Source organism: Balaenoptera ricei, chromosome 2 (assembly GCF_028023285.1).
Source record: "Balaenoptera ricei isolate mBalRic1 chromosome 2, mBalRic1.hap2, whole genome shotgun sequence".
NCBI lineage: Eukaryota > Metazoa > Chordata > Mammalia > Artiodactyla > Balaenopteridae > Balaenoptera > Balaenoptera ricei.
This window is the reverse complement of record NC_082640.1, coordinates 124,679,941-124,707,092: the sequence shown is the minus strand read 5'-3', so window position 1 is coordinate 124,707,092 and position 27,152 is coordinate 124,679,941. Positions and strand designations below refer to the sequence as shown.

At 40.3% G+C, this 27,152-nt stretch overlaps 1 protein-coding gene across 3 annotated transcripts in view; it reads right to left on the bottom strand.

Moving 5' to 3' along the window:
- PRORP (protein only RNase P catalytic subunit) overlaps positions 1-26,808 on the bottom strand; it is a 126,954-nt gene extending 100,146 nt beyond the window's left edge. The window contains exons 1-4 of one of the 3 annotated variants that reach the window (XM_059914105.1): positions 26,755-26,808; positions 25,141-26,423; positions 23,360-23,407; positions 22,743-22,875 (exon numbers count right to left, since the gene is read on the bottom strand). In XM_059914105.1, the coding sequence (XP_059770088.1) occupies positions 22,743-22,875; positions 23,360-23,407; positions 25,141-26,129 (1,170 nt within the window). In that variant the 5' untranslated portion in view covers positions 26,130-26,423; positions 26,755-26,808. Of the gene's footprint in view, positions 1-22,742; positions 22,876-23,359; positions 23,408-25,140 lie in introns of all 3 variants that reach the window. The other 2 variants (XM_059914106.1, XM_059914108.1) reach the window with 2 other exon arrangements.
- Positions 26,809-27,152: the final 344 nt, after the last annotated feature.

The following is a 27,152-nucleotide window of genomic DNA, read 5'->3' as shown; positions in this document are numbered from 1 at the left end:
ATTTTAAATTAAAAATATCTTTAGGGCTTCCCTGGTGGCACAGTGGTTAAGAATCCACCTGCCAATGCAGGGGACACGGGTTCGAGCCCTGGTCTGGGAGGATCCCACATGCCGCGGAGCAATTAAGCTTGTGCGCCACAACAACTGAGCCTGTGCTCTAGAGCCCGCAAGCCACAACTACTGAGCCCATGTGCCACAACTACTGAAGCCTGCGTGCCTGGAGCCCGTGCTCTACAGCAGGAGGAGCCACCGCAATGAGAAGCCCGCGCACTGCAACGACGAGTAGCCCCCGCTCACGGCAACTAGAGAAAGCCCGCGCGCAGCAACGAAGACCCAACGCAACCAAAAATAAATTAATTAATTAATTTAAAAAAATATATATATTTTTAAGGTTCTCAGTTTTAATTTCTAATCCCGTAATTATCAAACGGTACAATCCCACATGAACAAAAGCTCTCAGGAGTCCTTAATTTTAAGAATGTAAAAGGGTCTTGGGACCAAAACGTTTGAGAATTGCTATTCTAAAGGACTTCCTACTCTATAAGAAAAATATCACTCTACAAAGGAGTATTTCTTAAGATAAGAGATACAAAGAAAGTTGCTTAAAAATGAATTTACAATTTATAGGACAAATGATTAAGCTCAGATTTGCTTTACAATTATCTGAGTGGCAAGGGAGGAACGGTGGGAGTATAAATGAAATACGAGTGGCCGTGAGTTAATAATCATTGAGCTTGGGACTTCCCTGGTGGCACAGTGGTTAAGAATCCGCCTGCCAATGCAGGGAACACAGGTTCAACCCCTGGTCCGGGAAGATCCCACATGCCACGGAGCAACTAAGCCCGTGCGCCACAACTACTGAGCCTGAGCTCTAGAGCCTGTGAGCCACAACTACTGAGCCTGAGTGCCACAACTACTGAAGCCCACACGCGTAGAGCCCATGCTCTGCAACAACAGAAGCCACTGCAATGAGAAGCCCGTGCACAACGAAGAGTAGCCCCCACTTGCCGCAACTAGAGAAAAACCCGCATGCAGCAACGAAGACCCAACACAGCCAAAAATAAATAAATTAAATAAATTAATAAAAAAAATCATTGAGCTAGGATTTTGTTATTCTAGTCTCTCTACTTTTGCATGTTTCAAATTTTCCCTAACAAGAAGATTAAATAAAGACAAATTCATACCTGAACAGCTGAATACGAAAAAAAAGGCTGTAATTTAATGTTATTGTTAGAACGAAGGAAAATGAGAGGAAAAAAAATCTTACTGATATTAAACTAACACTGTCCACATAGCTCCAAATTCACCTTTTTTATCTTCATTGATGTCAATGAGTTTCATGTAGTTGAATCAGTAGTACACAGATATTATTTGGAGTTCTGCTTCACTCACTTAAAATTTACATATACAGCTCCCCTCTTTATCTACTATAACTAACTTGACAAACAAAAATTACACAGATATCTTGCAGTTTAAGAAAGATAAAGAAGCTCATCAAATCCTTTAACCTGACTGACCTGGCTACAACCTAGAATAATCTTTTACATGTTACACTATTGCCATCTGCTGGTTGTGATGTCTAAGCACAGTAAATTAAGGTTTTAAAACAGAAAAACTAACAATTTACCTATGACTATGGTTTTCACCCAAAATTATCCTGTAGAAAAGAAGCTGTCATACACACATTAGGGTTCTTCAAAATCTCACATTAGAAGCAGTGGTTCTGACCCCACTGCACTTTAAAATCATCTGGGAGTTTTTGAAAGTCCTGATGCCTGGGCCCCAAACCAGAGCAATTAAATCAGAATCTCTATTTTGTGAAAATGAAAGGCAAGCCAGACTGAGACAAAATATCTGCAAAAGATATATCTGACACAGGACTTGCACCTAGAGTCACTCTTACAACTCGGTAATAAGAAAACAACCAAATTTTCTAAATGGGCGAAAGATCTAAACACCACCTCACCAAAGAAGATATATGGACAGCAATTCAGTACATGAAAAGATGCTCAACATTGTTAGTCATTAGGAAAATGTACATTAAGACCACAATGAGGGCTTCCCTGGTGGTGCAGTGGTTGAGAATCTGCCTGCTAATGCAGGGTACACGGGTTCGAGCCCTGGTCTGGGAAGATCCCACATGCCGTGGAGCAACTAGGCCCATGAGCCGCAACTACTGAGCCTGCGCGTCTGGAGCCTGTGCTCCGCAACAAGAGAGGCCACGATGGTGAGAGGCCCGTGCACCGCGATGAAGAGTGGCCCCCGCTTGCCACAGCTAGAGAAAGCCCTAGCACAGAAACGAGGACCCAACATAGCAATCAATCAATCAATCAATAAATCTTTAAAAAAAAAAATGCAAAAAAAAAAAAAAAAAAAAGACCACAATGAGATACCACTTCACATCCATTAGAATGGCTATAAGTGAAGAGGCTGACCTTCATGTTAAGTGCTGGCCAGGATGTGGAGCAACTATAACCCCCTCACACTGCTGGTAGAAATGTAAAATGGGACAACCACTTTGGAAAACAGTTTGGCAGTTTCTTAAAAAGCCACACACATACCTACCATAAGACCCGGCCATTCCGCTCCTAGATGTGTACCCAACAGAAAGAGAAGTTGTAGTGGGTTAAATAGTGTCCCCTCTAAAATTCATGTCTACCTGGAATGTGACCTTATCCAAAAGGGGATCTTCACAAATGTTATTAGTTAAGATGAGGTCATACTGGGATAGAGTGGGCCCTAAATCAAATGGCTGATGTCCTTATAAGAAGAGATGACGGGGCTTCCCTGGTGGCGCAGTGGTTAAGAATCCGCCTGCCAATGCAGGGGACACGGGTTCGAGCCCTGGTCTGGGAGGATCCCACATGCCGCGGAGCAGCTAGGCCCGTGAGCCACAGTTACTGAGCCTGTACTCTAGAGCCCGCGAGCCACAACTACTGAGCCCACGTGCCACAACTACTGAAGCCCATGCGCCCAGAGCCCGTGCTCTGCAACAAGAGAAGCCACCGCAATGAGAAGCCCGCTCACGTACCCCCGCTCGCTGCAACTAGAGAAAGCCCATGCGTAGCAACAAAGACCCAAAGTAGCCAAAAATAAAAAATAAATTAAAAAAAAAAGAAGAGATGACACATAGAGAAGAGGAGGAGGAGTGGAGTGATGCAGTTAAAAGCCAAGAAACACCAAGCACTGCCAGAAGCTGGGCGTTTCTGAAGCTAGGAAAAGGGAAGAATCTCCCCAGAGTCATCAGAAGGAGACCGGTCCTGCCAACACCCTGATTTCAGACTTCTAGCCTCCAGAAATGTGAGAGAATAAATGTCTGTCATTTTAAGCCACCCAGGCTGAAGTACTTTGTTACAGCAGCCCTAGGAAACAAATACAAAAGCACAAAGTACAAAGACTTGTACAAAATGTTATTAGCTTTATTTGTAATAGCCCCAAACTGGAAATAACCCAAACATCCATTAACAGGTGAATGAATTTACAGCTGTGATATAGCCACACAATGGAATACTACTCAGCAATAAAAATGAATGAATGAGACACAAAACATAAGTGAATTCTCAAAATAATTATGAATTAAAGAAGTCAGACAAAAAAAGACTATATATTATATGATTCCCATGGTGTTCATCTGAGGTGGCAAGAGTGAGTGGTATGTGGGTACAAGAGGGAGTCATTATAAAGTGGCAGGAAACTTTTGACGTTGATAGATATATTCATTATCTTGACAGCACTGACAGTTCCACAGGTGTATACACGTGTCAAAACTCATCAATTTGAGGGGAAGATGGCAGAGAAAAGTGCCCCAGGAATCAATCTCCCTAGACAGACTAGACAACAGTGCACTGACAGAATCTGTCTGATCTTGTAACAATTTGCAACTCTGAAGTCTGTTGAAGGCTTGCAACTTCCAGGGGAAGCCTTAAATGATGAACAGTGGTTAATTTAATCAGTTTTAGCTCTCAGAACGGCAATAGCTACCCACCTCTCATCCCAAGCCACATGGCAGGCAGCTGTACACATGTTCCTGAAGCAGTCTGCTCACAGCTTATGGGAGTCAGGGTGGTCAAAAAGGACCCTGTCCTCCAAATATTGGGGATTTGTGCTCTGATTGCAGACCGCTGCTTCTGATCACAGAGATGCAGACAAAGAGGTATAATCATCAAGAAGAAGAAAATTTGAATATACCTGTAACTAGTAAGGAGAGGGAATTGGTAATTTAAAAATCTCCCAACAAAAAGAAATCCTGGACCTGATGGCTCACAGGTGAATTCTACTAAACGTTTAAAGAAGAACAAATACCAATCCTTCTTAAACTTTTCCAAAAAATTAAAGAGGAGGGAACACTTCTCAACTCATTCTTCGAGGCCAGCGTTAACTGGATACTAAAGTGTCTTTAAACTACAAGAAAGGAAAACTATAAATACTGATGTAAAAATCTTCAACGAAATACTAGCAAGCAAAATTCAGCAGCATATGAAAAGGACTATTCACCATTACCAAGTGGGCTTTATTCCTGGAATGCAAGGATATTCCATATATGAAAATTGATCAATATAATACACCACATAAACAGAACAAGGAAAATAACACACGATCATCTCAAATAATGCAGAAAAAGCATTTAACAACATTTGACACTCTCTCATTAAAAAAGCAAACAAAAAAACAAACAAAAAATACTTGACAAACTAGGAATAGAAGGAAACTAACTCAACATAAAAGCCATATATAAAAACCGACAGCCAACGTCATACTCAATGGTGAAAGACTGAAAGCTTTTCCTCAGGACTAGATCAGGACCAAGGCAAGGATGCCCCCTTGCACCACTTCCACTTAACACAGTACTGGAAGTTCTAGCCAGAGCGGTTAAGCAAGGGGAAAAAAAATAATAACAAAAGGCATCCAAATTGGAAAAGAAGTAAAATTGTCTTTGTTTGCAGATGATATGATCTTATATAGAGAAAACCATAAAAGTACACACACACACACACACACACACACACACAAACTGTCAGAAGTAATAAATCAATTCAGCAAAGTAGCAGGATATAAAGTCAACACACAAAAATCAGTTGCATTTCTATAGACTAATAATGAACAATCTGAAAAGAAAATTACAGAAGCAATTCTATTTATAATAGCATCAAAAAGAATACCTAGGAATAAACTTAACCAAGGAGGTGAAAAACCTGTACAATGAAAACTACAAAACACTGCTGAAAGTAAATGGAAATAAATCCCATGTTCATGAATCAGAAGACTCAATACTGTTAAAATGTCAACATTACCCAAAGCAATCTACAGAATCAATACAATCCTTATCAAAATCCCAATGACTTTCTGTGTGTGTGTGTGTGGCAGAAATAGAAAAACCCATCCCAAAATTCAAATGGAATCTCAAGGGACCCTGAATAGCCAAAACAATCTTGGAAAATCAAAAACAAAACTGGGGGAGCCACCCTTAATGAGTTCAAAACTTACTATCAAGCTACAGTAATTAAAACAGTGTGGTATTGGCATAAAAATAGACGTATAGACCAATGGAACAGAAATAAATCCAGACCCTCTCATATATTTTAAAAATGACTTTTAACAAGAGTGCCAAGACCATTCAATTGGGAAAGGACAGTCTTTTCAACAAATGGTGCTGAGAAAACTGGATATCTACTCACAAAAAAATGAAGTTTGACCCTCACCTAATACCATATACAAAAATTAACTCAAAATGGAGCCAGGACCTAAATGTAAGACCTAAAACAATTAAACTCTTAGAGACAAAAACAGAACAAAAGCTTCACAACGTTGGATTTGGCAATGATTTTCTTAGATATGATGCCAAAGGCATAGGAAACAAAAGAAAAAATAAACAAATTGGACTTCATGATAATTTTAAAAATTTTGTGCATCAAAAGACACTATTAACAGAATAAAAAGGCAACCCACAGCATGGGAGAAAATATTTGCAAATCATATATAGGGAAAAATAGTCGAAATATAGAGAAAACTCAACAACAAAAACCTAAAACTCAACAACAAAAACCCCAAGCCCCATTCAGAAATGGGCAAAGGACTTGAATGGACATTTCTCCAAAGAAGACAGCCAAATGGCCAATAAGCACACGAAAAGATGCTCAACATCACTAATCATTAGAGAAATGCAAATCAAAACTACAATGAGACACCACCTCACACCCATTAGGATAGCTACTACCAAAAAGAAAAGGAAAACAACCAGTGTTAGCAAGGATGTGGAGAAATTGGAACCCTTGCCCACTATTGGTGTGAATGTAAAATAATACAGCCACTGTGGAACACAGTATGGAGGTTCCTCAAGATATTAAAAATAGACGTAGCATATGACTCAGCAATTCCACTTCTCAGTATATACCCAAAAGAATTGCAAGCAGGGTCTCAAAGACCCATGTTCATAACAGCGTTATTCACAAGAGCTAAAATGTGGAAGCAACCCAAGCACCCACTGACAGAAGAATGGATACACAAAGTATGGTGTAAGCATACTATGGAATATTATTCAGTCTTAAAGAGGAAGAGAATTCTGTAATACGCTACAACATGGATGACCCTTGAGGCCCTTATACTAAATGAAATAAGTCAGTCAAAAAGACAAATACTGTATGATTCCACTCACATGAGGTACTTGTAGTCAAAACCATAATGACAGAAAGTACAATGGTGGTTGCCAGAGGATGGGAGGAGGGGAGAATGAGGAGTTATTGTTTAATAGAGTTTCAGTTTTACAAGATGAAAAGAGTTATGGGGATGGATGGTGGTGACGGCTGCACAATAATGTGAATATATTTAATACCACTGAACTGTACACTTAAAACCAAAATCTCTAGGGGGTGGGGTCTGAGCATCAGTAATTTTTAAACATCCCCTGAACTATTATAACAAGCAGCTGAGGTTGAGAACCATTTCATTAAAGGGTGCCATCTCATTTATTTTGTTTTGAACAAAAGCATACTACTTGGTAAAAACATATAAGCCTGAAACAATTCTGATAATGCTCTTTTTAGATGCTTATGGAGGTGAGCTGAAATCATACATTTTTCTTAAGTAGACAAACTCAACATGGATTAGTACTTACTCCTTGGTTTATACCTCACATTCCCAAGTTATAAACAAGCTTTAAAAAGTAATATTGAAAGAAGTTCCAACTGTTTGTTCCCAGTACAAAATAACTTAAAATGCTGAACACAATATAGTTTTAATACATATTTGCAATGAATGGTGTTATAGACTGAACTGTGGCCTCCTCAGAATTTGTATTTTGAAGTCCTAACCCTTAGTACCTCTCAATGTGACTGTATTTGAAGATAAGGCCTTTAAAGAGGTGATTAAGGTAAAATGAGATTATAAGGATGGGCCCTAATCCAATCTGACTGGTGTTCTCATGTGAAAAAGAAATTTGGACACACAAAGAGACACCTGCAGATGCCTGAGCACAGGGGAAGTCTTTGTGAGGACAAACCAAGAGGCGGGCCATCTGCAAGTCAAGGAGAGAAAAAAAACCTCAGGAGAAACCAAACCTGCCTATACTTTGATGCTGGAACTGTGCAAAAATAATTTTCTGTTGTTTATTCCATCTGTGGTATTTTGTTATGGCCGCCCTAGCAAATTAACACACATAGTAAGCAAAAAAAACACAAGATGAAAAATTTGGGGGGAATGACACTCTGGAGCTGAACTTTACCCTGGGGCACATGCCACACCCTGAGAGCCCTACCCTGGATCTGGACAGGGCCCGGAATGGCTTGTCCTCTGAAATCTTAGTCTCAAATTTTTAGTCACCTGCTCTCTGACCTCAGCCTTCCAGTTTTCATTCCCTTATTGTCACTGTACCTTCTCTTTTACTCCACAGTGAGACTACGAGGCCCTGAGCCCTCCCAGACAAGTGCTCTCTGGCCTTATTTCCTTCCCTATCTAGTTTGGGCCCCATGGTGATTGTGTTAACTATTCTATCAGAACTACCTTCCTCTGCTCCCTATTACGTTGCCACATCTAACCAACAAAACCCAAAATCTGAACCAATGCTACATTTTGTCTTCACTACTACTCTGGGTGAGCCATGCTCTGTTGGAAAAATATTAAAGCACGTATTCACGGAGAGTGATGCCTACAACTTCAATGATTCAAGTCTCAGCACCCCACTCCCTGCCACATCCTTCTGCTTGAGTTAGCGTCTCTGCCATTCCTCTCAAGCACCATCCCAAGCCTTCTTCACTCTCTCTAGTCCTCCACTGATGCCCATCTCTCACCTTGCATCCCACTGAACACAGCACATGTCATTACCCTCAGCCTTCTTGCCTCCTATCTATATATCTGTATCCACACCCATCTTCTTTCTATTCTAGTCTCAGAGAGGTTTCTTTCATTTCTAACTTCCCCATCTGTGCTCTTTTTGGCAACCCCTCCTACTTTTGAACCTTGCTCATCAGTAACGCATTCTCTCTACTTGTCCTGCTTACTCAATGTTTTTATCTTTACTGACAACCCTTTCTTCATCTTATGAACATGCACATCTCTCCCATCTCCCTAAACCGTCCCTTGACCTCTACCAAACTCTAGCCACCACTATCCCATTGCCTTCTTCCTGTTTTCATCTAAACTTCTCAAAAGGAGAGTTTAACCTCAATGTGTGTTCACTCAGTTGTTATAACCTGGCTGGCTTTGGCCCTCGGTGTACTATTGACACTGCTCTTCCGAAGATCATCAATGACCCCTTACTTTGTTCTTTTTTTTTTTTTTTTAAGATTTATTTATTATTTATTTATTTCATTTATTTTTGGCTGCGTCACACAGGATCTTCCTTGAGGCAGGAGGGATCTTTCGTTGCGGCGTGTGCGTGGGCTCCTCTCTAGTTGTGGCATGCGGGTTTTCTCTCTCTGGTTGTGGCGCGCAGGCACCAGGGCGCATGGGCTCTGTAGTTGTGGCGTGCGAGTTCCAGAGCATGTGGGCTCTGTAGTTTGCAGCACGCAGGCTCTCTAGTTGAGGCATGCGAGCTCAGTTGCCCCACAGCATGTGGGATCTTAGTTCCCTGACCAGGGATCGAATCTGCATCCCCTGCATTGTAAGGCAGATCCTTTACCACTGGACCACCAGGGAAGTCTCCTTACTTAGTTCTGAAGTGGTATCTGCTCATTCTCTCAAAGCATGCTATAGGACTGAGGGGAAAGGAGAGACCCTTTCCTAGTCCCCACTGCGCCTTCAAAGTTGCTACTTCTCCACCTCAACTGAGGCTTATGATGTTCATATATACCAGGGGTCAGCAAATTGTTTTCTGTAAAGGGCCAGATGGTAAATAGTTTAGGTTTTGCAGGCCCATGGTCTCTTTTGTACCTACCCAACTCTGCGGGGGCAAAAGAAGCCACAAACAAGACAGGCATACATGTTTGGTTCAGTTCCAGACCACCACAATAAAGCAAATATCACAATAAAGCGAGTCATACAAATTTTTTGGTTTCCCAGTGCATGTAAAAAGTTATGTTAGTGGAATCTAAAAAAATGGTACAAATGAACTTATTTACAAAACAGAAATAGAGTTACAGATGTAGAAAACAATCTTATGGTTACCAGGGGGGAAGGGAGAGAGGGATAAATTGGGAGATTGGAATCGACATATATACACTACTATATATAAAATAGATAACTAATAAGGACCTACTATATAGCACAGCGAACTCTACTCAATACTCTGTAATGGGACTTCCCTGGCAGTCCAGTAGTTAAGACTCCACGCTCCACCGCAGGGGGCATGGGTTCGATCCCTGGTCGGGGAACTAAGATCCCGCATGCTGCGCAGTGTGGTCAAAAAGAAAAAAACAAAACAAAAAACAATACTCTGTAATGACCTATATGGGAAAAGAATCTAAAAAAGAGTGGGTATATGTATATGTATAACTGATTCACTTTGCTGTACAGCAGAAAGTAACACAACACTGTATATCAACTATAGTCCAATAAAAATTGTTTTAAAAGTTATGTTTACATTATACTGCAGTCTATTAAGTGTGCAATAGCATTATATCTTTAAAAAATGTACATACCTTAGTTTAAAAATCCTAACCATCATCTAAGCCTTCAGCGGGTCATCATCTTTTTGCAACAGTAACATCGAAGACCACTGATCATGAATGACCATAACAAATACCATAATAATGAAAAAGTTTGAAATATTGCATGAATTACCAAAATGTGTCAGAGACACAAAGTGAGCAAATGCTGTTGGAAAAATGGCGCCAATAGACTTGCTCAACGCACTGCTGCCACAAACCTTCAATTTCTTAAAAAACACAATAAAGCAAAGTGCAATAAAACGAGGCATGCCCGAATATAAATGAGTGACTGTAGCTGTGTTCCAATAAAACTTTATTTACAAAAACAATTGGTAGAGGGACTTCCCTGGTGGTCCAGCAGGTAAGACTCCACGCTCCCAATGCAGGGGGCCCGGGTTCGATCCCTGGTCGGTGAACTAGATCCTGCATGCACACCGCAACTAAGAGCCCATATGCCACAACTAAGAAGTCCATATGCTGCAACTAAAAGATCCCACATGTTGCAACAAAGATCCCACATGCTGCAGCTAAGACCCGGCACAGCCAAAATAAATAAATAAATAAATAAATTTTTTTTTTTAAAGTGGAAGGGTGGACTTGGTCTGTGGGCCATAGTTTGCTGACTCCTCTTTGCTATCACCTTGTGTTGTCCCAGGCATCTGTACGTTTATTAAGAATTTGGCACCGGACTCACAGACTTCATCACCAGCCCAGCAGTTGGTAAGCATTCCATAATGTGGTTGCAGTTATTATTTTTAAAAATTATCATATGGACACTCTAATTAGCTCTGCGGATGACCACCTAGCAATTTAGGCTCTCAGTTTCTTCATCTGCTTAACTCTCATACCCTGGATTTTGTCACCACTCCAGAGCCCTCCGTCTCTCAAATCGAATCGCTAATAGACACTAATCACTCTCACTCCCTTTATGCTTGCTCTCCAACCTCAGTGAGATTCCGGTCCACTTTTATCTCCCTTGTCTCCTAATCTGTGAGCTCCTACTCATCTTTACTTCCTTCTACCAACCTTGATCTCATGGTCTGTTAATTAAGCCACCCTCTCACCTACACCCTCAACTCCTGTCTTCCCTTTTCCCTCGATGGTACCACCCTAGCAAAATCTCATCCCATCCCATCCAGCTGCCTTCTCTCTACCTAGATGGCCCAGGACTGCTGAAAATGGCTCACAGATCAATGCCCTTACAAGTGTAGTTGTTGGGACTTCAGCACCACCCAGCGATACTCTCTTCAGTTCTCCCACAAATAACCCAAACTTCCAAGGCTTAAAATTGTCCTTAAGCGCTCTCAGACTATCAAACATTCTCTCACTTTCAAATGACCAATTTGAAAATTCTCCGGCTCTTCAGAGAAAAACTCTTTGCTGTACCCTACACACTTAACTTATCCACTATTCTTAATTTGTTTCCTGTGGTGGCCCCCAAGCTGTAAGCTTATTCAGCTTTCTGCTTTCCGGAGAACTGCTTGTCTCTTTCTTGGTATGCACTCCTGACGCTGCGGTATTGAGCGTAAAAAAGGAAAATGGCTTGCGGCCAGTTTCGTTCCAGGTGCCTGCTCTGGATCTAAGAGCCCCTGGTTGTTCCCCAGAAGAAGGACGTGCTGCCCTGAGGGGGAAGTCTGTATCTCCAAAGAATGGCCCATAAGGCATGCTGACGCATAGATAGTGATGCATAGATAGTGATGCATAGATAGTGGTGCATAGATAGTGGTGCATAGATAATGGTGCATAGATAATGGCGCATAGATAGTGGCAACAGAATTATGTGGAAATACAAGGTTTGCTGATTTGTTGTCTGGTATTCGTTCCGTACTAAACCTATATATACATTCATGCTCTTTGAATAAACTTGCCTTGCAACCATCAGTTGTCTTGGCCCTTCTGACCCCATACTGGTGCTTTTCAGTTCCTTACCCCTCACCACCAGGAACTTCTAGCTTTCTGCAGCCGGTCTGCGGCAAGTGGCGCCCGAACAGGGACCTGAGTGCGTGAGGCATTTCGGAAGATTTCAGGTAAGTAGAACTCTCGAGTGAGATAGTGTGGCCACAAGAAATAATTTCGTTTTTAGGACGGTAACTCGAGAAAGAGTTAGAAGTAAAATAATATGGGACAAAAGGGCTCTAAGGAGCGTGATTTATTTGCTCAGGTTTTGCTTTCAATGTTAAAAGCCCGTGGAACTAAGGTAACTACCTCACAACTTCTGGAATTTTTGCAATTAATATATGATGCTTGTCCTTGGTTCCCTGAAGGAGGATCAGTGGACTTAGCAATTTGGACTCGTGTAGGAGATGAATTATCTAAATATCATGAAGCTCATGGACCATCTTCTGTTTCAGTTTCCATTTTTAGCTTGTGGAATTTAATAAGAGATTGTTTTAATCCAATTTATGATTCAGTTCCAAAATTAACAGCTAAATCTGTAGAACATATTGCTGCAGTAGATACTGCTCCTCCGTTGCCACCGAGGATAAAGAGTGTTAATTCACTTGATGATGATGACTTTTCTTTTGATTTAGCGGGTGAAGAAGCCAAATATGAGGCTGAAAAATATCCTGATGAAAATATTCTTCCGCGGTTACAGCAATTACATGTCTCTGTCCCTATCCCTCCTAAGCTTAGTCCTTTACAACAAGCAGTACGGGGAGCTCTTAATAGAGGGGAGGATCCTTTATTCTGCTGCCCGGTGGTGGAACGACCCAATCCTCAAAATCCACAACAAAATAATCGGGAATATCAGCCTCTCTCCTTTAAGGTTTTGAAAGATTTAAAAGCAGCCTGTGCACAATATGGGCCTACAGCCCCTTTCACTATTACTATGTTGGATACTATTGCAACAGAAGCATTGCCTCCAGCAGACTGGAAATCTATTGCTCGTGCTTGTCTCACTGGTGGCGACTATTTACTTTGGAAATCAGAATATTATGAAAAGGCTGCTGAACAAGCTGAAAGAAATACTGCACATAATGTGCTAGTAAATTATGAGATGTTGATTGGTGAAGGACAACATCAGTTATTACAGGATCAATTAGCTTTCCCTTTTGTGGCTTATGCTCAGATCAATCATATAGCTCTACATGCATGGAAACATTTACCTGCCTCCACTAGGACTGAAGACCTTGCTAAAATAAGGCAAGGGGCAGATGAACCTTATGCTGATTTTGTGGCTAGATTATTACAGGCTGTTAATAGAATTATTTCTGATGGTCCTTCTGGAGCAATTATCGTCAAACAATTGGCTTTCGAAAATGCTAATAATATTTGTCAAGCAGCTATACGTCCATGGAAAAGGAAAGGAAATTTAGAGGATTATATTCGAGTTTGTTCTGATATTGGATCATCTTACTTACAGGGAGCAGCTATAACTGCAGCCCTAACTAAGGCAGGATTTGGCCCAAATGCTAAAAGTAAAAACTGTTTTAAATGTGGGAAGCCAGGTCATTTTGCAAAAAATTGTACTGTTGATACTCCTAATATGCCTATCGTAAATTCTGTGCCTCAAGGTAAATCTCCTCCTCCCACAATTTGTCCCCGATGCCAAAGAGGACGGCATTGGGCTAAAGAATGTTGATCAGTGACTCATAAAGATGGAACTCCCTTGTCGGGAAACTTCCGGAGGGGCCTGCTCCGGCCCCATCAAACAATTGGAGCAATGTCAATAATCCCCTCACAACCTGCTCCACCGCCTCCAGCTCAGACCTTTGTTCCTCAGGGAATGGAATCTCCTCCCTTCAAAGGGCCACGCCAAATAGTGCAGGACTGGACCTCTGTGCCTCCACCCAATTCTTATTAACCTCGGATATGGGACCCCAAGCCCTTCCTACGGGAACTTTTGGGCCTTTACCCCAGGGAACGGTTGGTATAATCCTTGGAAGAAGTAGTATGTCTATGAAAGGCTTAACTATTATTCCTGGGGTGATTGATGCTGATTATGAAGGGGAATTAAAGGTTATGGTTCAAACATCAAAAGGATCTTTTCTTATCACACCCGGTATGCGAATAGCTCAGCTTCTATTAATTCCATTCATACCAGAAGGAAAAATTTTACAACATAACAAAAGAGGAACTGGGGCTTTCGGTTCCTCTGATGCAGTTTATTGGATTCAACAAATTGGTAGGGAAAGACCACAATTGGTATTAAAAATAAATGGAAGGCCTTTTTCTGGGTTATTAGATACTGGTGCTGATGTTTCTGTTATTTCGTTTATACATTGGCCAAAAAATTGGCCCGTGCACCAAACCATTACACAGTTGCAAGGTATTGGCCAATCTAATTCTCCACAACAAAGTTCGCAATACCTACATTGGCAGGATGCTGAAGGTAATCAAGGAATATTCAAACCCTACGTATTGCCCGGATTGCCAGTTAACCTTTGGGGAAGAGATATATTGCAACAAATGGGAATCCTATTGCTTAGTCCCAACCCTACTGTAACTAATATATTGTTAAATCAAGGTTATGATCCTAGGAATGGTTTGGGAAAAAATCAACAGGGAAATAAATTACCCTTACAGACTGATAATAAACGGGATAAAACAGGCTTGGGTTTTTTCTAGGGGCCTTGGATTCTCCTCCACCACATGCTGACCCTATAACTTGGATTTCTGATAATCCTGTCTGGGTGGACCAATGGCCCCTTTCTAAGGAGAAATTAATGGCGGCTCATAATATAATTAATGAACAGCTTGCTTTGGGCAGACTAGAAAAGTCTAATAGCCCTTGGAATACTCCTATATTTGTTATAAAGAAAAAATCGGGAAAATATCGTTTATTGCAAGATTTACGTGCTGTTAATCAAACTATGGTAATTATGGGAGCTCTGCAACCAGGTTTGCCTTCTCCTGCAGCCATACCTAAAAATTATATGATTATTATTATTGATCTTAAGGATTGCTTTTTTACTATTCCTCTATTTCCGGCTGATAAGTTGCGATTTGCTTTTAGCTTACCCTCTTTAAATTTTACAGAACCTATGCAACGTTATCAATGGAAAATGCTGCCTCAGGGTATGGCTAATAGTCCTACTTTATGTCAACAGTTTGTAGCTCAAGTTATTGCCCCTGTTCGTAAACAGTTCCCTCAGATATATTTTATTCATTATATGGATGACTTATTACTTGCTTATTCTGATAAACATATTTTACTTAAGGCTTATAATTCCCTTCAAAGTCATTTGTCACGATCAGGACTAGTCATTGCTGCTGACAAAGTACAGATGAACCCACCTTTCTCATATCTTGGTAAGTATATCACAAATTAAAATATTACACCTCAGAAGATAGAGATACGGACTGACGTTCTTAAAACTTTAAATGATTTTCAAAAGTTATTAGGAGATATTAATTGGCTGCGACCTTCTTTAAAATTAACTACGGGTCAGTTACAGCCTCTTTTTAATATCCTAAAGGGAAGTCCTGATCCTTCTTCCCCTCGTATTTTAACTTCTGAAGCTCAACAAGCACTCAAGCTTGTAAACAAAGCAATACAATCTGCTCAGCTAACTAGAATTGAGCCTTCTTTACCTATACTATTAATAATCTGTGCTACGTCACATACCCCTACCGCCTTATTATGGCAAGAAACAGGAATTCTTGAATGGATTCATATGAAAAATACGCCTAATAAAGTCATTACACCTTATTATGAGTTAATAGCAACCCTTGTTCAATTGGGTCGTAGAAGAAATATTCAGTTGGTAGGATATGAACCAAATTCTATTATTATACCTTATACTACTTATCAATATTCTTGGCTATTATTTGTCTCTGATTTTTGGGCTCTTGCTTTTGCTGGATATTCAGGAATTATTGATAATCATTATCCTTCTAATAAGCTCCTTCGTTTTGCTACTCAACATCTATTTATTTTTCCTAAAACTATCTGTTCAACTCCTATTCTCAATGCCCCAAATGTTTTTACTGATGGTTCTGCCAATGGCATCGCTGTGGTTATTTCTGATGACTTACTTCATAAAGAACAAACAGATCATACCTCTGCCCAACGAGTTGAATTACATGCGATTTCCTTGACTTTTCAAATCTTTTCACATTGTTCTTTTAATCTCTATACAGATAGCCATTATTTGGTTACTATTTTGCGTAACATAGAAACTGCTATAATTGGCAATACTGTTGATTCTCAATTGTTTCAGACTTTCTTTCAACTACAAAAGATTATTCGTCAGCATGAGTTTCCTGTAGCCATATTACATATTCGAGCCCATTCAGGTCTCCCTGGCCCATTGTCTTTGGGAAATCAATTGGCTGACGAAAATACAAAGATTATAGGCTTAAGTTTATCTCAACCTCAGGATCTTGCTACTCAATCACATAATTTACATCATCAATCTGCTGCTATGCTTCAAAAACAATTCTCTATTTCTAGAGAAACAGCCCGATACATTGTTAAGTCCTGCTCTAAATGTTTACCCCACCTTCCTGTTCCACAATTTGGAGTCAATCCTCGGGGTTTACTCCCTCATCATCTTTGGCAAATGGATGTTACTCATATTCCCTCTTTTGGTAAATTACAATTTGTTCATGTAACTGTTGATACTTACTCTAATTTTATATGTGCTACGCCTTTGGCTGGGGAATCTACTAAATATGTAATTACTCATTTATTTCATTGTTTTGCATCTATGGGAATTCCTAAAGCTTTAAAAACAGATAATGCTCCAGGATATACGAGTAAAGCTTTTGCCAATTTTTGTGCAACTTTCCATATTTCACATAAAACAGGCATTCCCTACAATCCTCAGGGTCAAGGTATTGTAGAACGTGCCAACCAACAATTAAAAATTACATTACAAAAAATAAAAAAGGGGGAATATGATAGATCTCCTCAGATTATGCTTAATCATGCTTTATTTATTTTAAATTTTTTAACTTTAGATGCATTTAGTCACACGCCTTATGAACGATTGTTTACAGGTCTTTCTGGAACCCCTCCTGAAAAAGTGCTTGTTAAATGGAAAGATCCCATGACTAACCTTTGGCATGGACCAGACCCTGTTTTAGTATGGGGCCGAGGCCATGTTTGTGTTTTCCCTAGGGAGGCAGACTCTCCGCGGTGGCTCCCGGAGCGCTTGGTTCGACATTATCATGCCATCACCAATAAACACCCTGACTCGAAGAATGCGTCGCCTGAGGCTCTCGCAATAGACCACAGCACACCCCAACCGGTTCCCCCGGCGGACGAGAAGAATGCGGCGACGGAGTAGGAGACAACTTGTCAGGGAGGCGAGGGGAGATCGAAATCAAATTACTTGACTGTTCCTAGACGAGAAGATTTATCCACCTTTGTATTTTGGTATAAGGATAACGTTCCCATTCACATGAATGCTAGAGTAACTAAGCTTGCTTCTAATACTTCGTTGGATCATTCTCTATGCATATATCGCTTGAGGATTGAAGATACTGGACATTATTTGCGTATTGAAACTACCATAGGTAATCAAGGGACGTTATTAGCTGGACATCAAATTACGGTCGTAAAGACTGTCACAGGACTACAATTTCCTGCTTTTATGGCTTCTGAATTCCCGCAGTTTGATTTTCCTGTTTGTAATGATACATGGACTAAAGCCTCTGTCTGGTGTACTTTAGATTATGATAATGGCACCATACTAGTTTCTTCTGTCCCCGTTAATAATAACAGCCTTGTTTTTTACAAACAATGGGAATTCTGGAAACTTGCCTTATCCTTTTCTTATAGACCGGTGATTACTTGCGTCGCTCCTCCTTATGCTTTATTGATTGGAGATTTAATTGTAGAAAACACTATGAATCCTATGGGTTATAATATTACTTGTGTTAATTGTATCTTTAGTAGTTGTGTTTTGCCCGTTAAAGGATCTGCATCTGTTATGATTATGAAGCAACCTTCTTATATAATGTTACCTGTTAATTTGTCTGAACCATGGTATCATAACACTGGCATGCAAGCCTGGCTGGAACTGACTGAAGCATTAAAACGACCAAAGAGATTTATAGGTGTTCTAATATGTGCAATCCTAGCCTTAGCAGCTTTAACTGCTACTGCGGCCACTGCTGGGATTGCTCTTTCACAAACTATTCACCAGGCTCATTATGTTAATCAGTTATCTAAAAATACTAGTGTAGCATTAGCCCTACAAAGTCATATTGATACCCAACTAAAAACGGAAGTAGATGAATTAAAAAATGTTCTAATAGGAATAGGGGATCAAGTTATGGCTTTAAAATTAAAAATGCGTTTGATTTGTCATGCCAAATATACCTGGATTTGTGTAACTCAACATTTATATAATGATTCACAATGGGATTGGGAAAAAGTAAAAATGCATATATTAAGTGTATGGACTGATGGACACATTAGCCTTGATATTCAAAAGTTAAATGCCGAAATACAAGCTATTCAAGAGGCCCACCTGGACGAAGATGGACCCCAGAATTTGATTCAAGGATTATTAGATCAACTACAAGGGCTAAATCCGATACAATGGATTCATGGAGGGCTCTCAGGCCTGATATCAATTGGTGTACTACTTTTATTGGTGATCGGTTTATTACCTTGTATTGTTAGATTTATAATGGGGCGCTTCACTGTCTTGCGTCAGGATGTTCATGGCTTAAAACTACATTATCAAGCTTTAAAAAAATAATAAAAAAGGGGGAAATGTGGTGGCCCCCAAGCTGTAAGCTTATTCAGCTTTCTGCTTTCCGGAGAACTGCTTGTCTCTTTCTTGGTATGCACTCCTGACGCTGCGGTATTGAGCGTAAAAAAGGAAAATGGCTTGCGGCCAGTTTCGTTCCAGGTGCCTGCTCTGGATCTAAGAGCCCCTGGTTGTTCCCCAGAAGAAGGACATGCTGCCCTGAGGGGGAAGTCTGTATCTCCAAAGAATGGCCCATAAGGCATGCTGACGCATAGATAGTGATGCATAGATAGTGATGCATAGATAGTGATGCATAGATAGTGATGCATAGATAGTGGTGCATAGATAGTGGTGCATAGATAGTGGTGCATAGATAATGGTGCATAGATAATGGCGCATAGATAATGGCGCATAGATAGTGGCAACAGAATTATGTGGAAATACAAGGTTTGCTGATTTGTTGTCTGGTATTCGTTCCGTACTAAACCTATATATACATTCATGCTCTTTGAATAAACTTGCCTTGCAACCATCAGTTGTCTTGGCCCTTCTGACCCCATACTGGTGCTTTTCAGTTCCTTACCCCTCACCACCAGGAACTTCTAGCTTTCTGCAGCCGGTCTGCGGCAGTTTCCTCTAGTTCCAAAAAGAGTTGGTTCTACTTCAATCTACCAGAAATGCTCTGGATCCATCTCTGCCCCTTCTGCTTCACCAATATTACCAAAGCTAAACCCTGAACCAATCCAGCCATATGCCTTCTTTCACTGCCTGTTAACCATGGATATGGTTCTCATCCTGAGCTTCCCCATCTTCAAATTGGTGATATCCTTTCAAGATTGTTGAGTGCTGTGAGTGTAACAGGCCTAGAAGTGCCTGACATAGGGTAATCATTCCATAAATGGTCGCAATGTTATTATTATGTTAAATCTATAGCTTAAAGGTGAAAGGCAGATGACACAAAAATGGGATACAGAATTGGGGAGCTGCAGCGAGGAAAGGGGAGAACACCTGGAAAGAGAAAAGGAGACAATTTCCCTTGTCATAAAATGTCCCAATCCTTCTGTGAATATATTCAGTTGCTTTGTGAATTATGGTAATTAAATGTATGACTACTCTTTGCTATTCTCACCAGTCTGGAGCCTGAAACTCCTCCTGCAGTATAACATTCTCCGAGGGGAAGGTTTGCTCTGGGTTCTAAATCTTTGTCAGCAGAGAAAACTAACAAATCTTCCTTCTATTAGTCTAGAATTACAGTCAGAAGGAATCATTAAGAAGAAATTATGGCAATGTTTAGCCGTTAAGAGTCTTAAACAAAAGTATTCAACTAGTGATTCCACGACTGGGGCAGGAGCAATTCAAGGTGAAAACCTGGGACATCTTGTGCCAGAAAGCACAGAAATGCTCAAAAAATGATTGGGGGGCGGGTTTGCTAGGAGGATGTCAAAGACACACAGGAGCTGGCTTGGCAGGGGTTCCCACAGGCCAAATTTGGGACAATTCGAGCATCAAAAAGAATAATGATGGTAATGGAGTCTAACACAGTTCATCTAAAAAAAAAAAAAAAAAAAAGAACTAGAAAATCATCACTTTGCACCATCCTGAAGGCAGAGTTCATCTCCGTCATGTGAAAAACACTGGGTGAAGAGTTAATGGGTGACAGGATATCTGCATAGTCTTGAAGTATTACTCCACAGATTACTTAATTTTTAATTACAAAGCGAAATTATAAAGGGAAAAACTGCACCTTTACAGTGGAGACATCTGGCAATCACCCTCTTAATCAAGTGATCAAACTTAGCATCAGCAACAGAGAGCAACCTGATATGTGACTGCTCTGATGCAGTAAGAAGCACACAGCATTGCCTGTGTAACATACCCCAAAAGCTTTTACACTGAATTAATGAAGAGAAAGCCATCAGACAATTAGTCCACAGTCTTGCTACTCAAAAGTGGTCCAAAGACCAGAATCCCATCACCTGGGAGCTTGTTCGAAATACAGAATCTCAGACCCCACTCTGGACAAGTGAGTCATAATTTGCATTTTAAACAGATACTCAAGTGACTCTGAGTTACAAAGTTTGAGAAGCCCTGAACAAGACAAACCACCCAGACTTTTCAAAAAAAATCAATGTCATAAAAACAAAAACAGGCAGGGTTGGGGGGGAGGCGCTGCTCTGGATTTAGAGAGATATAACAACCAAAAGCAACGAGTGACTCTTGATTCAATCCTGGGTCAGAAGAAAAAAGTTATAAAATAGATTTTGGGGGAACAACTGGGAATTTTTGAATGTGCAGTTTTTATTAAATGACACTGAATTAATGTGAAGGGTCTTAAATGTGATAATAGCATTTAATTACATAGAATGTTCTTATTCTTAGATACAGGGAGTTCCCTGGTGGTCCAGTGGTTAGGACTCCAGGCTTTCACTGCTGTGGCCTGGGTTCAATCCCTGGTCGGGGAACTGAGATCTCGCAAGGTGGGCGGCATGGCCAAAAACAAACAAAAAAAGAAGATACATGCTGAGATATTTAAGGTAACATGTCTACCAACTCACTTTTAAATGGTTCATAAAAACACACATAGAGACAGAAAGCATATGTGGAATAATAACTGGTTACTGTGACAAAGAGTATGTAGCTGTCCCTTGTGCTATTTTTTAACTTTTTCTTTAGGTTGAAAATTTTATTAGATAAAAAGTTGGAAGATGGGAAGAATGTTCAATTAGCCCACAAAAGAAATGTAAAGTCTTTGGTAGCAAACAGCATGATTTACACAACCCTGCATCTATCTTAACACCTGCTTCCAAAGATAAACATTAAGTGTTCAGCAGATATTGGATGAGAGAAAGGAAATTTGTTGAAATCATTTTAGCTGGCAGAAATTCCTAAGGCATTAAGAGCTGCTACAGCCAGTCAGCTGTCAAGTACATATAGAACTACGAATTGAATTTTCATTCAGTGAGAGGCAGCAGAGTATAAAGGCAAAAGTTTTGGGGTCAGTCTGACCTTGATTTTACTAGTGGAGCGTCCTAGGGTATATTTAACCTCCTGAAGTCTCAATCACTCTATCCGTAATACAGAAATAAAATAGTATCTTATAGGGTAGTGTAAGGGTTAAATAAGATATAAGATAATGAATATAAAGCTCTTAGGATCATTTAATAAATGTTAACTATAATTTTATCAATAAAGTCAGCTAAAAGGTATTCCATAAAATGAAGATAATGTTTTCATGGACCAGATTCTGACTTTATTCTGAGGATTAAAAGTCTTCACATTAGGGGCATTTTCTGATAATTTTAAGTCAACGTGAGAAGGCAGAACAATTTTCGCTTCTCGTTTTTATTTGGTATCTTGAAGAAAAAGCATTCAGTGAGACGATAGGCAGCCTTTCCTCAAGGATAACCTTTCCCCAAGGTAAAAGCATTTTACTTCAACTTAATCTTAGTAAAGCCACATAAAGTACTGAAGATTAGCAAAATAAAGCTATTAAGAATGACTTCGAGAATCAAATTCGATAAAAAGAAGAATTGGAAATAATTTTGTCAAGTTACCTTAAACTCTCTTGACTAGAAAACTTCTGTGAAACCATAATGTTTTCATGGGAGTTTACTGAACAGTTTTCTGGAAGCACCTAGACAAAGAATAAGCATCTATCTTTTTGGCTTAAGTGCACTTGTGTGCAGACAAAATAGGATTGACTTCAATAAATGGATGACAGTCTAACCCAATTATTCTATGAAAGGCGAAAGCAATCTCTCCTAAAGGTTGGCAACCATGGCCAGTGTGCCAAATCCAGCCCGCAACTTATTTTCATGAATACGGTTTTACTGTATTCATTTATGTATTTTTTGTGGCTGTTTTCACTACAACAGCAGAGTAGAAAAGCTGCAACAGAGACGTCACGTACCCCAAAGTCTAAAATACTTACTATCTGGACTTTTACAGAAAAAAATTGTCGACCCCTGCCCAAGACAAGCAATCCAGGAATCAACAAGACCTGTTCCAGACTCACCTGAGGTGTCGTCTTTTTGTATTGGTCACCTCCATCTATCACATCCCTCATGATTTTTTCCTTGAGAAATTCATACTCTTCTGAACTCAGGTGAATAGACTCTACAGTTTTTCCACAGCCCAAACACTGACCACTGTAATTACAATTAAATGTGTTAAATAATGTCCTGGAAAAGGACTTTTTCTACAATGAATAATTCTAGGACATGAGGAAATTGGAAGGTAGTTTAAAAAAAGAACATTATAACCTCTGTGATCATCATACACATCTCACTTTTTGTAATCCAGATAATGTAACAAAATAGTGTGCCAGAATACCCAAAAGAGTAGATGGCTGGCACCCAGATAAAGTTTTTAAAGTCATTCCTAAAACACAACTGGGTCCCAAATCTCTAGGGAAAAACATTTCGGAGGCGTCACACTAGGCTTACAGCACCTACTGAAAGAAACATTTTGAGCACTACAAATTCTCCAAATGCAAAACGTGACTTTTTTCTTGGCTATCCTAACTAACTTAATTATCCTGTTTCTAAGGTATTCTTAAATTTTTTAAAAATAAGTAACAACAACCTACTAAACCTGAATTGAACAAATTAAAAATAAAACATTGGCCTTTACCTTTGCTGGACTGTGGTGAACTGTCCTTTCCATTGTTCTCCAGGAACACTACAAAAAAGATTGCAAAACCAAATCACCAGAGGGTCAAATCCCTACTGAACAGAAAGATATTCATTGTATTTAGAAACTCCGTAGGAAAGAGCTCTGAGAAGTTCAGGATACTTCCCTAGAACGGTTCAATTAGAAGAGTGGTTGCTTACACTGTGATGGGGCTAAGTAACTGATGGTACTCTACTCTGGATCTCCTTCCCTTTGCTTCTCTCGTCATCTGACCCTCATCTTTAACTCGAAATCTGTCTTCACAGGACCTGCCCAGAAAGCAGCCCAGACCTCTAAATCAAAACTCAACTCTAGGGACTTCCCTGGCGGTCCAGAGGTTAAGACTCTGCCCTCCCAATGCAGGGGGCACGGGTCGTGATCCCGCATGACGCACTGCCCAGCCAAAAAAAAAAAAAATTTTACTCTAACTTTCTCCATAAAGATGCCAGAGATTGTTCCTGGCCCAGAGTAATTTCTTCTCTTACACTATCATTTTATACACCACTCTGAGATAACTGTCTACTATTGTATTCCCAATTAGGTCATGAATGCCATTATAATAGATCTTACATCACAGAACATGCACAGTGCTAAGTCTAAAATTGGAGGCATTCAAAACTACTTATTGATTTATTTGCTCAATCAACTTATCCTTTCTTCTTTCCTCTTACAGATAATACCATCCATTCCTGTTGATTCTGCCTTCTCTCCTTTCCCAGTTCTTAATTCAAGATCTCATCATCCCTCATTCAAACCTACAATTGCCTCCAAACAGATCTCCCTGCTTCAAATCTTAATTCCTCTCCAATCTTATTTTCTCACTGTTTTGGCAGTTACTTTTTAAAAACTACTCCAAGACCAGCACTCTTGATAACATATTAAAATCCAAAATCCTTCGCATTCCAAGATTTTCACAACCTAGCTCCTCTGTGGATATTCAATAAATGTGTTAAGAAAGATAATTAAGCATGATTGCTACTTCAAAGCTCTGTAAAGGTAATATATAGTAGAAAAGCAAGAGAAAAACAGAGACAAAAGGAATGAATCTGTAGGAAAGAGCCTGAAGCCAATTAGTGGTAAAGAAATAAGAGAACAAAAGACTGAAGAAATAAATCAGCACGCACACAGCCAGTAACATGAATAAAAGCAAAGGGAAAGCAAAGGAGAGCCTTGGAGAGAGCACTCAAATGATGGTATGATCAAAAACAGGAAGGATGAAGATTTTCTTCTTTAACACATATCAGGTTTGAGCAGGATTCCTCTCTCCCCTCTAACTACTCAAGTTGGTGAAATGCATAGATTAAACAGAATATATATGTGCACATCATACCAGTTACTAGTTTTCAGAAGAACTTCTGAAAATACTAATATGACCCAAAGACAGCTCCAGTTTTCTTGCTATGAACTCCAGCCACAAGTGCTATTTGAAAATATTCACATCATACTAGACACCTCAGAAAACAAAATAAATGATCCTTCTAAAAGGAAAAAATACATAAAAACAAGTGTTCAATTTCCTTTTTATGTGATGAGTAGAGATTAGCACAACTTATTTACGCTGCTACTTTTTTAAAGAGAAAGAAAACTTTGTCTTAAAGGGGAAACAATCTTACTAAGAGACAGAAAAAAGTATAATCTGACTACAGTAATTCTCAGCAACTAATAAAAAAAAAAAGGAGGAGGCTAGTTTTAGGTAACGGTATTAAAATAAAAATATACATATAAACAAAAATCAAAATTACCTTTCAAACCATGTTTTTATACTGTGTGCAAATGACTCCCCAGGATATAGCTGATTATTTCTTAGATACAAAAGAATGTCTTGCAGTTTGTTTGAATACTGATCATCTTTCATGTCTTTTCCAAAATCAAAGAAGGCTTTTAATGTTTCCAACATAGGAACAATATCATGACCTAACAACTCCTGATACAAATTCCAAGCTACATTTACATCTTGATGAAAGAGGGCTCCCTGGATACAGTCACTATAGTTCTTTTTTGAAGGAATCATGACTTTTTTGATGTCCTCTAACAGCAGCAAGGCCTCTCTCCATCTGTCTGTATGGATTAATCCCCGGATGAGAAGAGTGTACGCTCCAGATTCTAAACGCTTGTATCTGGCTTTCATGATTTCATAGACATCAATAATTTCTGATGTCTGCTTATGAAAAACACAGAGATACAAATACTTGACCAGCAAATCATAGCCTATAATACCATTGTTTTTTGCAGCTACCCAGGCCAGCACAGATTTGGCCACATCGACAGAGCTATGGCATTTAACCATCTGTGAAATGATCCAATTTTCAAAGTTAGCCTTTTCTTTGAAATCTTCCTTAAGTTTATCCCACTCCTCTGAATTCAAAGGTTTTGTCGGGAGTTGAAAAATGTTCTTCACAGGTGGCAAGACGTGCTCTTTACTCAGAGGATTCATCTGCGATCTCTTCTTAGCCGCTCCAGCTGCAAACATGTGAGGAGAATCAGCAGAAACTTGCTTATTACTGCCCTCATCTTTTTTCCTGACATATCTGGCTTTGGCAATCAGCAGATTCATTGCTTTGGCATTTTGTGGAGACACGGTTTTAAGAGAAAACCACTTCTCTTGGTTCCTGATGCCATAACAGTCTTTGAGAAAGAGAGAGAGAGAAGAGTGACCTGGGCCTAGCCCAAGGTATGGGTTGCTCTTCCAAAGTTTAGGAAAGCTTCGAATACCAGTGAAATAGAAAGTCATTATGCAGTTAAATCAGCACCAGATTGTGAGAGAGATGTTCAAAAAGCCCCAACTTCTATAGCATAATTAAGGGATTTGGGGGTAGGGGGCGGAGATTCGAAGCGCAACTTTCTAAAAGATGATTTTCAGCTTCTCACAGACAAATCAAATGCTTCTGGGGCTAGCAGCAACGAAGCTTGGTTGAGTTCTCTCCATTAAACAAGGATATGGGGACATCCAACCTTGGTCGCAAGTTCCAGGACGAGGGGACAGAGAAGGAACCCTCTGTTGCCTGTTATATTCCAGTCCGCGAACCTGAGGAAAATGCACAAAGAAGACCGGCCAGTTGACTCACGTGGATCACAACTGTCCTTGAAAAGGGGCCGGATCCCACGGGAGCCAGGCTGCAGAAGGGGCGAAAAGTCGGAAGCCCCCTACCCCAGACCCACCGGCAGCCAGGGCAGAGGCGAAAGCCCGAGTCTAGGGGCCCTGGCCGCCAAACTCGTCAAATAAGGAAATGGGGGTGGGGAAGGGGCAGAGAGCTGAGCCGAGCCAGCGATACAAGCAAGGAAGGGAGGTCCACGAGGGGACCACCTACTGTGTACGGATCTATCACAAACGAAGTTCACTTGATTCAACCACTCACCGCAGCACTCACGTACCACGCACCACGCAACCATAAGCGCGGCGGAAACTACCCCGCCCACAATGCACCGCGACGGCGCAGCCGCGGAGGCCTGGCTGAGCTGGAAGCAGGCCTTCCGACCGGCCTGGTGGCGAGAAAAAGGCGACTCTGACTCTTTTACTGGCAGGAGGGGGCACAAGCGGCTGCTGAAGGCGCCTACTACATTCAGGGAGACTTTAGGGCTTCCAGATATCCGCCATGAACAATGAAAAGAAATTGTGAAATTAGAAAGCTCTTTCCTCGAACCGGAAGAGCCAAAGGACTTCCGGGGTCACGTGGTGCACAAGTGCCAAAGGGCCAAGATGAAATAAAACCGCGGGCTCCCTTCTGCGCCTTTAAAATACGACGTGTTGAAGCTG